Below are 14,329 nucleotides of genomic sequence, written 5' to 3'. Positions count from 1 at the left end.
TTCTCTCTTTCCCATAGACCCTGGCTTGTTTTCTATGTACACTCCCTGTCTACCTGAGCGTACTCTCACTGTTGTTGCCCTTGGAAATGTGAACAAGGAGCTGGCTGCAGAGTGGGGATGGTCTGGATGTGGCCTTTGGGGAATTGGGAGTTCTGGTGGGTCAGATTAGGGGATCTTTGGATGAAGTTTTTCCAGTGACTCATGGTGGCCTTCCTCCTGGAGTCTAGAATGCAGAGAACCACATCCATTTAATGCCCTCTGGTATTCTTACCTGCCTCTTCCCTGAACTCCTCCCTTCCCCCAGTCACAGAGCTCTTGCTTTAATAATACTCTGAGGCTGTGGGAGAGAGGTGGGTTTCTTTAGCAGTGTCCCCACAGCTGGGAAAGCTGTGTGCTCACTCACTGTTTTCCCTTGTCCCCAGAGGGATTCCAAACCTTTTTCTCCAGGCTGTGCCACCTTGGGGGGAGGGGTGATACTGGCAAAGGTCCTCTTACCCTAATGGGTCCAAACTTGTTATTTTTTTGTTGTTGTTCCCACTGGAGTGCTGGAACTTCTTTAGAAACCTGAACTTCCATAAAGCCTTTCTCATCTGTGGGTATTTGCTCATGTCATTGTTTTCCAGGTACCGCAGTTAAGAGGGGTTGGAGTCAGTTCACAGGCTCCTGCTGGTTCTACAGCCTGTATCAGGTTCTGTCTGCTTTTTACACGATGCAGTGGTGGGGGAGACTCCTTCTAGGTCCCTCGGCATATGGTGCTGGATTCCATAGCTCCCATGGGGACACTTTTGTTCATGGATAGATACCAAATTTTAGATGTTAAAGGACAATGAAAATGAGGGATGCCTTATGCTACCATGGAGCTAGCATCACTTCTCTTGCTGCTTTCTTTAGAATAGTAAGATGCTTGCTATTCTGTAGCTAAGTCTAGAAGTTAGTAGGTCAAGAGTTAGAGAGATATATGGTTACCTTTATGACATGCTGTCTCAAATATTAATCCCGGCGTATTTTAGAGCAGAGGAATAAAGCACCATGTGAATAAGCCATTGTGAGAAGAGACAGTGCAAATTTATGTTGATGCTTCTCTTAAGTGAATAATAAGTATTTCTTATATTCTAACAGCATCTTGCAAATCCCTTTATGATGCAGCTATCTCATTTCATATTCACAAGCCTGTAAGGTGGATATTAATATTACCGTAATAATATAAATGATGAAACTAAGACTCAGAGAGGTTAGTATGGTGGCTACTGCCACCAAATGGGTTTTCTTTTCTGTTTTTTGGCTGGAAGGCAGTTAGAATATAAAAAACTTGTCTTCACTGGGTACCACAAATTTCTTACATATAAGTTTTAATCTTCATTCCCCTTTTTCACCTTAATTACTGCCTTGGGTAATTTTTTTCTTTTTTCAAAAGCAGGACATGTGGGTTACATTTTTGTTGACTTGGCATATCTGAGAATGACTTCCACATTAGAGAGGTCACAACATTTTCCTTCAAGAATCTGATAACATTTTCTTATTGTCTTCTAGAATATGGTTTTACAGAGAAACTTGAAGGTAGCCTGATTTTGCTTTTGTATGTAAATTCTTTCTCTTTCTAAACATTTTTGTCTATATTTTCACAGTTTGTCTTTTAATTACAGTTCAAAAATTTTTGCTGAGATACACCCATATATGTCTGTTCACTGATTTTTATGTGGAACATGATAAACTATTTCGATCAGCAAACTTAGAAAATCTTTACTCATTTCAAAAGCATGTTCTTCAATTACATATTGGATTGTTGCTTCTATCCTGTTTTAATTTTTTCCTTTAGGGAATAGAATTCTTTTATTGATTATCATCTTCTCTCATGATTTTTATGTCTGTTCTTTTCTACAAATTATTAGAGGGTTTTTCACGTTTGCCCTGTACATAAATGCTGTCTTCTGAATAATCCATTCAGTTCTTTATTAACTCCAGCACAGATTTTACTTCTGCTGTTACATTTAAATTTTTTTGTAGTAATTCCTTATTTTACCCATTTCTCTTAGTTTCAGTCTCTCCTTTCTATTCCTGTTTCCTAGGGGATAGGCTGGTTTTCTTTTGGGTATGCCATATAGTTTATACATTGTTTCTACTAATGCTTATAGGAATATTTTCAGAGAACTGCTCTTTTTTTGAGCTTCAGGCTGATACTACCTTTTTCTTGTCAAACAATCTTTTTTTAGGCCCGATTTTTTTTTTTCTCTTCTGTTTCATTAAGGATAGATTGGTTCAGAATCAGTATTTGCCAGTAAACAAAGGGTCTGGATTGCCCTTGGCCCTGCTTTGTGTACTTGTTTGAGTTCCTTTCTATATCTTGAGCTCTAAAGTGAGTTGTTCATGTATAACCTCCAGTGTATGCCTATTATTAAAAGTCTGTCATCTGGTGCAGATTTTCCAAACAAAGCTGTCCATCTTGCTTCTCTTCATTGTCTTGCTCTCTGACATTCTAGTCCAAGAATATATGAGAGCCTATGATTCTCAACATGCACTACTTGCATGCGTTTCCCTGTGTCTTTTCTCACTTTGCAAAGCTTTACTTATGAAGATTGTACCTCGTCATACACCTGTGCCTCTGCCAGAACTGCCTTTCTCTCCACACCTGTCTATAACACACATATTTTCTGGGGTTTGCAGCTTCCTTCCGAGTACAGAAATATAGAAAGAGAGGAAATCATGGGGAACAGCACTGTAGTAACTATAAGAAGGTATACCTGTGCAATAGAGAACTAGTGCCCAGCTTTGGAAGTGACATAATCATTGTATTGCCAAATCAAGTGATAGACAGTGGGCAAAGGATAAAGCAGATTCCCTTTATGTGACCTTTCACATGTGTAACCTTGTTTGGTTTTTTCAGTATACTGTGTGTTAGTTATTATTCATATTTTTTGATCTAATTGTTTTCATAATTAGTAGAAATTCTTACCAGATTCTGGCAATCTTGTTAGTCTAAATTTTCACTATTATTATTAATTTTACTATTATTATTTCTATAAATAGGAAATACTTATTAAGTATATATTTTGTGTCAACACTGATGTAAATGCTTTAAGTGTATTAACTCATTTAAGTTATAACAGCCCTTTTGTGGCATACTGTAATTATCACCATTTTATAGGTGGAAAAAATGAGGCATAAAGAAGTTGAACACTTGTCTAAGAGTACTTAGCTAACGTATAGCACAGTCAGGATTTGAAGCCAGGAAGTCTATATATTTGCATAGTGCAGGTTTTTATCCTGTTTTTCTGCATCTTCATGGGCCCGCCCTTTCTCCTTCATTCCCTACTTCTCTCTCTTCCTTTTTTCTTAAGTTTCTTTTATGACTGCATAAAAGACTATATCAGGAACTGGCAATGAGATACCATTCAAAAATATGACATTTTTTGAGTTTTAGAATGTGGAATATTAACAAAGTATGTATGTGTGTATATATTTTAGTTCTTTAGGTATTGCACTAAGGTGACTTTCTGAAATAAATTTTAAAATTTTCAAAAGTATGAATTTGTTTAGATTGCAAATTTATTGAACAGAAGTAATTTGTTCTTTGTAGTTCTTCCTTTATTTGCCTTAGGTGAGCATTGGGCTGTGGCAGTAATGTCTAACCCTTTTGTGTAATCCTCCCTCAGCACCTAACTTAAACTAGGGAATGACTTGACTATCAGTAAGAATTAGATTCATTGCATTAGTGCTGCCAATATGGGCACCACTAGATCGATGGCTATTGAACACTGGAAATGCGGCTGGTCTGGTTGAGATGTGCTAGAAGTATAAAACATACTCTGGATTTTGAAGGCTCAGTATGAATAAAAGAATATAAAATATCTCATTAATACTTAAAAATATTTATTATGTGTTGAAATGACAATAGTTTTGACTTACTAGATTTAATAAAATATGTTATTAAAATCAATTTTTGACTGTTTTTTCTTTTTCTAATGTGACTATAAGACAATTAAAAATTACATATGTGCCTCGTGTTATATTTTTATTGGGAGTTCAAAATTGTATAAGTTATGGTACCTCTTCTCTAGGGGTCTAGTACGGAAGAAGACAGGCAATTAGAGTGGTGTGGTAAGTGCCAGATAGGAGCTCACGCATGGCAGACATCTAACTCAGTTTTGACGGCCTGCAGAAGGTGACCTTTAAGGCAGTGGTAATGCCTTGTTTTTTCTCCCTTTTACCTTCTTTTGAGGACTCTTAAGTCTACTTTTTGGATGGAAGGAAATAAAAGTCAAAAGCTATTTAAAAAAAAAATTGAGAATCTTTTTTCTAGTAGTATTTGTTCTCAGTCTAATGAAACAAATTGAGGTTGAAGTAGAAGGCCTGAGTCTGCTCACAGAGACCACTGCTCCGCCCTCCCCCCAGACAGGCTGGGACAACCAAATGGATGGTAGTGCCTCTTGCTAAGTATGGAACACAGATCAATTTTAAATCTGTTGAGTTCAGAGTGTCTGTGAGACATCTAGATGGAGAGGAACATTAAGCAGTTGGATGTATGGAACTAGAGTCCAAGAAAAATCTCAGCTGACAATGTAGATTGAAGTTAGGTAATGTCATAGATAAGGTATGAAATCAACAGGAAGTGAGTAAAGTGAGAAATGGACAAACCTTGAAGAAATAGGGAGGGTTGAGCAAAGGGCATATAAAGGTCATTGAAAAAGAATGGCCAGAGAAGGAAGAGTTTAGCTAGGAGAGTGTACTTTCAAGAAGCAGGCAAGTGCAGATAGTATCACATGTAGCTAGGAGAGGAGATAGAAATAAAGACTGAGAAATATCCATTGTCTTTAATATTGAGGAGGTTACTGGGGAGAAAGCAGGTTCCCTGGAAGGGGTTGGGTTAGGTCGCAAAGCCAGATTGCAGAAGGTTGAGGAATTAATGGGAGGTAAAGGACTGGCGACAGTGAAGGTTATTGTTTAGCAGTGAAAGAGGTGAAAGGGGAGGCTTTTGGCAGTTATCGGGATGTATCTAGCATAGGACAACAATTGCGATATTAGCATACGACAGTTGCGATATTTAGCATATTACAATTGTGATATTTAGCATATGACAGTTGCGCGCCCACGCACTTTTTAGCTATAGGATCTTGAACAAGTTAATTCTGGCCTCTTTCCTCATCTAGGAAATGAGGATGATAATACCTACTCTTACAGGGCTGTTGTAGGAGTCAGTGAGAAAACGTAGTGTTTTGTGTAGTACCTTATACAGAGTAGGCACTCAGTACATGTTTTGTAGAAAAACAGCAACTTCACATGTTGCACATGCCAGCATTATAGTCTTTATAATTTGATTTAAAGCAGTATATGTGATATAGTTTATAACTTTAAATAAGACCAAGCATACACAGTTGAAATTTGAGTAAAAAATTAGCCTTTGAATAAAAAAATGTTTCTTTTCTTGCTCTCTCCTCCCCTTTCCAATCCAGGTCCTGAGGGAGTCTAACAAATTAGCAGAAATGGAAGAACCACCCTTACTTCCAGGAGAAAATATTAAAGACATGGGTCTGTAATGGTATTTTTTGTTGAATTTCCTCCTCCTTTGTGACTGTACAGACTATTTAGTACTCTGAATGTACAGAGAACAGGCTCACTGCCTAGACACCTCCTGTTTGGTGGACTCATTACTGCCAGCCTTCCCAGCATCGAGTGTGTTCTGTAAGCTTAAGTCTAGACCTGTTGGTTGTGTTTGGATTTGGACTACTGGGAAACATGAAAGTTGAATGATATTCTGCTGCTTTTCTGGTTTGCTTTACTTTCGCTGAAAGTAGGTGACTTATTTTAAAAACTGTTGCTGAATTTCGTGAAAGTAAATTTCATTATTTTGAATTACTGCAGTAAGATAGTGGGTTGCATAGATAAAAAAATTGAATTGTCACTTTGTACAAGTAATTTTTCTTAAAGCACATTCTCTCTTTTTGCTTCTTTATTTTTTCCTACTCTGAATAAATTTGTCAGTTTTGGATAAATGTATTTCATCGCCATTGCAAAGCAAGCCGTTTGCATGTAGGTGCCTTTCTTTGTCCAGCCTAAATAACTAAGCATTAACTTATTGTATGGACTGGAAACTGGAAACATACTTTTAAGCTATTTTTTGGTCCTCATGCTTTTATTTTGTTCCACTTGCATGGTGATCTACAAAATACCCATAGCTTTTTTAATTTTTAAGATGTTTATTTATTTATTGAAGTATAGTTGATTTACATTATTAGTTTCAGGTATACAACATAGTAATTTGATATTTTTATAGATTGCACAACATGCAAAGTTGTTATAAAATATTGACTATATTCCCTGTGCTGCACATTACATCCTTGTAAATAATTTATTTTATAATTGGTAGTTTATACTTCTTAATCCCCTTTACCTGTTTTGCCCCTTTCCCCACCCCTCTACCCTGTAGTAACCACTAGTTTGTTCTCTGTATCTGTTTCTGTTTTGTTATATTTGTTCCTTTGTTTTTTTAATTCCATGTATACGTAAATGGTATGGTTGTTTGTCTTTCTCTGTCTGACTTACTTCATTAAATATAATACCCTCCAGGTCTATTCATGTTCTTGCAGATGGCAAGATTTCATTCTTTTCTAGGTGTCCATTAACAGAGGAATAGATAAAGAAGATGAGGTATATATAGAACTACCGTGTGACCCAGCAGTTCCACTCCTGGGTGGAAAAAAAAAACCCAAAACACTGATTCAGAAAGATACATGCACCCCAGTGTTCATAGCAGCATTATTTACAGTTTCCAAGATATGGAAGCAACCTAAGTGTTTGTCAATAGATGAATGGATAAAGAAGCTGTGGGGTGTGTGTGTGTGTGTGTGTGTGTGTGTGTGTGTGTGTGTGTGTATAAAATGGAATATTACTCAGCCATAAAAAGGTGAAATTTTGCCATTTGCAGCAGCATGGATGGACTTGGAGGTCATTATGCTAGGTGAAATAAGTCAAAGAGAGACAAATACTGTATGATATCTCTTATATATAGAATCTAAAGAGTACAACAGACTAGTGAATATAACAAAAAGGAAGCAGACTCACAGATACAGAGAACAAACTAGTGGTCACAGGTGGGGTGAGGGAAGCGGGGAGGGGCAATATAGGCGTAGGAGATTAAGAGGTACAAACTATTAGGTATAAAATAAGCTACAAGGCTATATTGTACAACACAGGGAATATAGCCAGTAATTTAGAACAACTATAATGGAATAAAACCTTTAAAAATTGTGAATCGCCATATGTGCACCTATAGCTTACATAATATGGTACAGAAACTATACTTCAGTTAAAAAAAAAGAAAAGAAAAAATTGTATGCTTGTGTTCGTAAAAGAACTCTAAAGAAATAACGTAAGATGATTGAAAAAAAGATGTGGTATGTTTATATATTTATATATATACAATGGAATATTCAGTCATTAAAAGAAAATACTCATAGCTTTTGAGAAATAAAGTAATATATAGGAGAATACAGTAGATGGTTTTTCAGTCAAAGTAAACACCACCTTTCATTTGATTATCAATCATAATTTTAAAAAGCACTTAAATGCCTGATTTCCCCTGGTCGCATGTCATTTCCTTGTGTAAAAATAAGCAAGCCAAAGGGGACCTATCCCTTAAATGTGTTGTTATTGCCTGACGTACATTTAGTTCCTTCACACTTAGCATTTCTCTCTTCTTTCTTTTAATTCTTAATTGAATACCTCCACATTCCTTTTTCCCCCCCTACTCACCTCAGGTATCCTAAGCTTGTTCTGCTGAGCTACCTACTAAGTTAGGTGTTATGTGTTATTACCACTGGATATTATATAATAACAGTAGTTATCACTATTAAGTGCTTACTGTCTCATTAAATCATCCTCACAGTGATCTTCTGAGGAAGATATTAATCCCATTTTGTAGATGAAGAAACTAAGGCATAGGGAGACTACCTAGCTAGTAAAGTTATAGCTAGCATTGAGACAATTTTTTTTCCCTCTTCTGAGCCTAAAGCATATGCTATTTCCACTATGATAAATGACCTTATGAAAGATTTTCAAGTTACCACTCAATCTCTTTTGTTGTCTTCCTTTCCTTTAGATAGCAACACTCCAGTTAGGACTTCATCCTTGGCTCATTTCCCTTTGCTCTCCTATTTGCTCTTTTTAGTTGATCATATCTAAATTAGTAGCTTTACCTACCATGTATTTACTGATGACTCCAAAATTTGTTACTTCTAGTGTGAACCTCTGTCTTAATACGTATAAAACAAATGCCTGTGTCTTAGACACATGCCCTTGGATATTCTGTAGATGTCCCTTATGCTCAGCATCTCCAAAACTGTCATCACCTTTATCTCTAAATTTACTCCTTTTCTTTTTTTTTTGCGGTACGTGGGCCTCTCACTGTTGCAGCCTCTCCCGTTGCAGAGCACAGGCTCCGGACGCGCAGGCTCAGCGGCCATGGCTCACGGGCCCAGCCGCTCTGCGGCATGTGGGATCTTCCCAGACCTGGGTACGAACCCATGTCCCCTGCATCGGCAGGCGGACTCTCAACCACTGGGCCACCAGGGAAGCCCCATCGGCTGCTCTTTTTTTCTGAACTCTGACATTCAATCAGTTACCAGATCCAGAGGAGGAATCTCTAGAAATTTCTTGAATGATATCTTTTTCTTTCATTTTCATGAGCCCTTGGTATAATATTTATGTACATTGAATTTCAGGTACCTATGAGAAACTTGTAGGAGTTTGGGAGAGAGAGCAGGGCTGGAAGTACATATTTTGAAATCATCAGAATATGGATATTAGTTGAAAATGAAAGGAGGAAGATAACCCAGAGAGTTATGGAGTAAAAAGAGGACCAAGAACATAGCTTTGGTAAATGGTAGAAGAGGAACTAGGGAGGGAAATTGAGAAGGAATGAACAGAATGTGATATATAAATTAGAGAGATCCAGACTACATACTTACCTTGTCCAAATAGTTACCTTCTTCTGTATTTTAGTTTAGGTTCTTCTCTGCATTGAGTGCTGTATCAACATCTCTACCCATTAAAAGGATACCAACCACTGGGGCACAACTCACATGGCTGTGTTCCTTGAGCCTTCTCCGATCCCATAACTTAATGGACTTTCCTTCTTTGTATTCCTTAGAGTATGTTTTTGTGCCTCTCTTTCTGCACAGATTGCATGCTCTCATATATTACATTTATTTGTATATATTTTGCATCCTTATAGATATGTATTCTCAAAGTCATTTTGGTCTGCCTCATGGAAACTATTATTGATTCTTTGTGAGCTCAGGGAAAATTTGAGAGGACTGGTAAACCTAAGCTCTTTTGGTACCACTAGGCAGTATCAGTATGGCGAAATTTAGAGGAATAACTAATATATTAAATAAAATATTCTGATTCAAAGTCATCTGTATAGACTTGATTATTCTTCAAAAAATTAAATGTAATACAAAGGATAAGGCTGGTAACCTTGAGTGTATTACTTCATATAGAAAAGACATTCTTAGTTGGTCTAATGTAAATCTGCAGTTTAGACATTTTTTAAAAGAGTAGTGTTAGGAACATCAACAGAATGCTTTAACAGTAGCAGCAACAGTCTCAGGATATTGTGGCCTGCGCACATCAGCAGTAGAGGTGGCCCCAGACGGCAGTATTTCACCCTTTAACACAGGAGACAGACTGTGCTACTTGAGTGGCTTAGCTTTGCATGATGTGGTGGAAGGAAATTTGAATTTGCAGTCATAGGAATTGCATTCAAGTCCTAATCTTAGCAGTTACTGGTTCTGAAACTTTAGATAATTTGTTTTACTTCTCTGAGCCCTGGTATTCTCATCTAAAAATTGTAGGTAATTAGAGGTTTTATATTTAAAGGTTGTTTTGAAGGTTAAGGGAGGTACTCAGGTAAAAAGTACTTTATAAATTCTGAAGTGCTAGGCTGTCAGTGCTGGTTGTTACTGTTGTCATTCACTCTGGTTAAGATTCCTGATCACAGTCTCTCTTCTACTTGGTACAAACTCTGCTAGGCATAAATTCTCTCTTCAGAGTGACTTAGCTGCCACCAGCCTGAGGAAAAAGGATAAAAGGGACAGAGCAAAGCCAAGCCTAATGATGATAATAGTAACATAGCTATAAACCCTTGGGTTGGCCAAAAAGTTCATTGGGTTGTAAGTAATTTTCATCAAGAACTTTATTGAATAACGTATTCATTAACCAAACGAACTTTTTGGCCAACCCGATATCTAGTAGAGTACTTTTAATTTTGGAAGCACTTTCATGTATATTATTTCATGATTTTAGAATAAAGGAAGTTGTAACAAAAACTTTGGGCTGAGACTAAGAGGGACATATCCTGTAGTAGAATATAGAATAATAAGACTGATTTTCTTGTGTGAGTGAAGAAAATTGGCTCTGGAAAAAATCAAGAAACATCTTTAGTAACATTGAATAAATAAAGCTTTCCCAGTTGAGACAAAAATTCATAAGGGAAAGAAAATGTCTGCAAGGCAAGCTTATGTATCTTTCTATAATGATTGGTTTATTTAATTTTAATAGCTTCCCTCTAAATGAAGCATTGGAAATGCATTGGAAACAATGAGTCAAATAATTTAGCTCATACTTGAACATTCCCAAGGGAGCTATTTTGAAGGTTAGAAATGTTCGTTGGAAGATCAGTCTCATTTCAAATTCCATACAAAGCGGTCAGTCCTTCAAAGTGAGGAATAGAAAGCAAAGTCAAGGAAGTTGCAATACCTTATTAAACATATTTCATGTTCCTAAGTTTTCCCAGAAGTCCCTTGAAAGGTTCTTAGAAATTTTTTGCTCCTAATTGTGACTTAGTTTCTTGGAACAATGAAGATGTTCCTTTATCTGCTGCTTTGCTACAGTAATGACATAGCAGGGATTTATGAATGTTTTAAGATACAAAAAACCTTTGTATTGGGCATATGAACTCTACCATATTAAATATTATTTTGAGCTGGTGGTAGCTGAGTTACCCTGCTTAATTAACACGTTTTAAAAAGCGATAATACTGTATAGATTCATCATTTATCATTTAATTAAACAATGCTTGTGATTATTTCTCTACAAAGTTTGACATCTGTTGCTCGTTCAGGAATATAATACCCTCTTATTGTACTGTTATTTTTTCTAAGAATCTATTTCATATGTTTCATTTTCTGTACAGTATTTTCCATATAAATATAATCAGGTCAGGAGTTTTCTGTTATTATGTTTTAGGTATTGTATAGTTAGAGGAATGGTGACACACTAGACTGTGGCTAGAAGAAGACCAGCAGATTGGAGAGATGATCTAGGAACTATGATTAGATGTTTGGTGACTGTGACTTGAGACATTTACTGTTGTTCCCACCTTTACCACTACTCCTCCACTCACTACTCCAACTGCCACACCTCATCTGTCCATCAGGGAGAGTGGCCATCTTTGTTTCCTTGTGTCTGTCTCAGGGTGAAAGATGTTCCTCTGCTTCTTCAGTCCTTCCCATTTATTCTACATTCCTTCCCCGGATTAGTGTGTGGTTAGAAGCTTGGATTTGGCATTTGAGGTCTCTTTGAATCACTGATTCTGTGATTTTTTTGATCATAATTTAGACTAGCAATCAGAATTCTTTTAAATTTTGTTTGTGAAAAGATGATAGTGCAGTTTTTAATAGTGCACAATGTATAGTAAATTGTGGGCTCTTTTCCTTTTCAGCCAAAGATGTAACTTATATATGTCCATTCACTGGTGCTGTACGAGGAACTCTGACTGTTACGAATTACAGGTTATATTTCAAAAGCATGGAACGGGTAAGGCTTGTTGGATCAGATTTTTATATGTACATCTGTATGTTGTTTGTTCATCTTTGGTCATTGTTAATTAAAGCATTTCTAGTTAATATTTTTCTCAGCTATAATTGTACAGTATCAGTTGCTCAGTTTTAATTTTTTTTTCCTTCCTTTAGGATCCTCCATTTGTTTTAGATGCTTCTCTTGGTGTTATAAGTAGAGTAGAAAAAATTGGTGGTGCTTCTAGTCGAGGTGAAAACTCTTACGGACTTGAAACTGTGTGCAAGGTAAATGTTGTAATACGTATGCAATTTTTTTTTTGTTTGAAAAGCTTTCTATTAAATAGATATTTTAGAAACTTCCAAAATATCAAATGGATTTCATGCTAGAAGTGTCATTCTGGTAGAAGAAAATAACATTTAGGAGTAATAAAAAGGTGATTGGTCGTGAATTAGACTTGAATTTTTTGGACTGAACACAAAGTACTCTCACATTCATTATTTCATTTTTGAACCTCATAAAAATCTTGAAGTAAGCATGATGGACATTATTACCTTTAATTTACAAATTAGAAACATAAGGCTCTGAGCAGTTAAGGCTCATAGTACTTTGTAGTGGAGGAGCTGATTGTGATACAATCAACTCTCTTTCCTATTTCTAGTTCTCATAATTTTTCTGCTTCTAAAACAATGGTGAGGAAAACTTCATGTTATAGACCTTCCGTATTTTCTTATCTAACTAGTATTCCTTAAGTGCATTGATACTTGAATGAGAGTTAGATTGTTATAATCTTAACATTCAGTCATAAATATTTAATACCATTGCCACTTCTAAGGTCACTGTTCTCCTTACTATATAGCCTAATTAACAGCTGTGTACATCTCACTTCTAGATCATCTTTTTCCTTTCTTTTGCTGTTCTGCGAGTGCCAAAAGAGTAAAAGCAACAGCATATGCGTAACTTTCAAGATCCTTTCTCATGACAATCTTAGAAGCTTTATGAATCTAGTATTAAAGCTAATGACTTAGTAATTATTTGTGTGGTTTTCCATTATAGTTGGAAGGGCTCTAAGAGTATAATAGCTGTCAGTTGTGTGACAGGCACATTGTCTCCTGATGGCTCTTCTGTGGTCTAAAGAGTAAATAGAGCATAGAATATAAGAGGACATGAAAGAGGGCGACTGAAATTTTGATCATTTTAAATATAACTTTTTCCATAGAACAAGACCATTATCAATAAACCCAAACATTTGTAGGGCCCCTGCTATGGTACTTTTGGAGAGCTCTGTTTAACAGACTGATTATGAATATCTCTGTTAGTTGTAAAGGTATTTACTGATGAAAAACAAAGTATCAGCTTAGGTTCTCACACATTTGTTTTAAAAGGTGGTAGAGCTGGCATTCTAATTTTGGATCAGATTTATAATAAAATGTTCTACTTGTTCATGTTCTGTAGGTGCATTGTAGTGGAGTGTCTGTGTGCTCAGTTTTACAGAGTGCAGTGGAATAAAGCTATTTTGAATTCTGTCTAGATGAAACCACTTAAATAAAATGAATAGTCTTGAAATTATTCACAATCCCATTTATTTTCTTAGTGCTATTAAGATCTTAGTAAATTGGAACATGAATATCTACATTCAGCCTGAGCATAGAAAACTGCTTGAGAACAAATAAGGGAAGGGAATTTTGCTCTTTAGATCTGACTTTAGAGCCTGGATGATATCAGTCAAACTATACAAAGTTTTTGCTAGTAGATAGTTGAAGAACTTGGGACGTGGACTGGAGGAAGACCTTTAGGCAGAGTTTGGTTCTATCAGTCTAGTAGCAGGAGCCTAATGAATTGAAGATCCAATGGAAATGAGTCCTGGCAAGGGATTGTAAATAGGCAAGTGATCACCAAGCATAATGGGAATGAAGACATTTGTGAAATATAACAACAGCTAATCAGGTTTTTAATAGGGAAATTCATAACAGACATTGAGCTTTCACAGGGAAAGGACATAATTTTTTTTTTAAGATTTATTTATTTATTTATTTTTGGCTGTGTTGGGTCTTAGTTGTGGCATGTGGGATATTCATTGAGGCACGCGGGATCTCTTCTTCCGGTGCGTGGGCTTCTCTCTAGTTGTGGTGTGCAGGTTTTCTCTTCTCTAGTGCGGCATGTGGGCTCTGTAGTTGTGGCGTGGGGGTTCCAGAGCGCGTGGGCTCTATAGTTTGTGGCAAACGGGCTCTCTAGTTGAGGCACGCGAGCTCAGTAATTGTGGTGAGGGGGCTTAGTTGCCCCATGGCATGTGGAGTCTTAGTTCCCTGACCAGGGATCAACCCGCGTCCCCTGCATTGGAAGGTGGATTCTTTACCACTGGACCACCAGGGAAGTCCCAGGGCATAGTGTTGATAGTGTGTTTCAGCCATGTAATATCATGACTTCAGATATAGTGTCTCTAATCTCCAGTGCCTACATGAGATGCTGGCTCCTTCAGTGGCCTATCTTTTGTTCATAAGCAGAGGGAAATTTTCCGTCCTCTGAATTCTGCCTTGTA

At 36.8% G+C, this 14,329-nt stretch overlaps 1 protein-coding gene across 7 annotated transcripts in view; it reads left to right on the top strand.

Annotated features, from left to right (window-relative positions):
• MTMR2 (myotubularin related protein 2) overlaps nt 1-14,329 on the top strand; it is a 108,341-nt gene that overhangs the window by 56,230 nt on the left and 37,782 nt on the right. For all 7 annotated transcript variants that reach the window (XM_067750762.1, XM_067750763.1, XM_067750756.1 and 4 more), the window contains 3 exons: nt 5,448-5,523; nt 11,717-11,811; nt 11,967-12,077. In XM_067750762.1, the coding sequence (XP_067606863.1) occupies nt 5,448-5,523; nt 11,717-11,811; nt 11,967-12,077 (282 nt within the window). The remainder of the gene's footprint in view (nt 1-5,447; nt 5,524-11,716; nt 11,812-11,966; nt 12,078-14,329) is intronic.

This window comes from Pseudorca crassidens, chromosome 9, assembly GCF_039906515.1.
Source record: "Pseudorca crassidens isolate mPseCra1 chromosome 9, mPseCra1.hap1, whole genome shotgun sequence".
NCBI lineage: Eukaryota > Metazoa > Chordata > Mammalia > Artiodactyla > Delphinidae > Pseudorca > Pseudorca crassidens.
The sequence above is the reverse complement of the archived record's forward strand: the minus strand, read 5'-3'. Positions and strand labels throughout refer to the sequence as shown.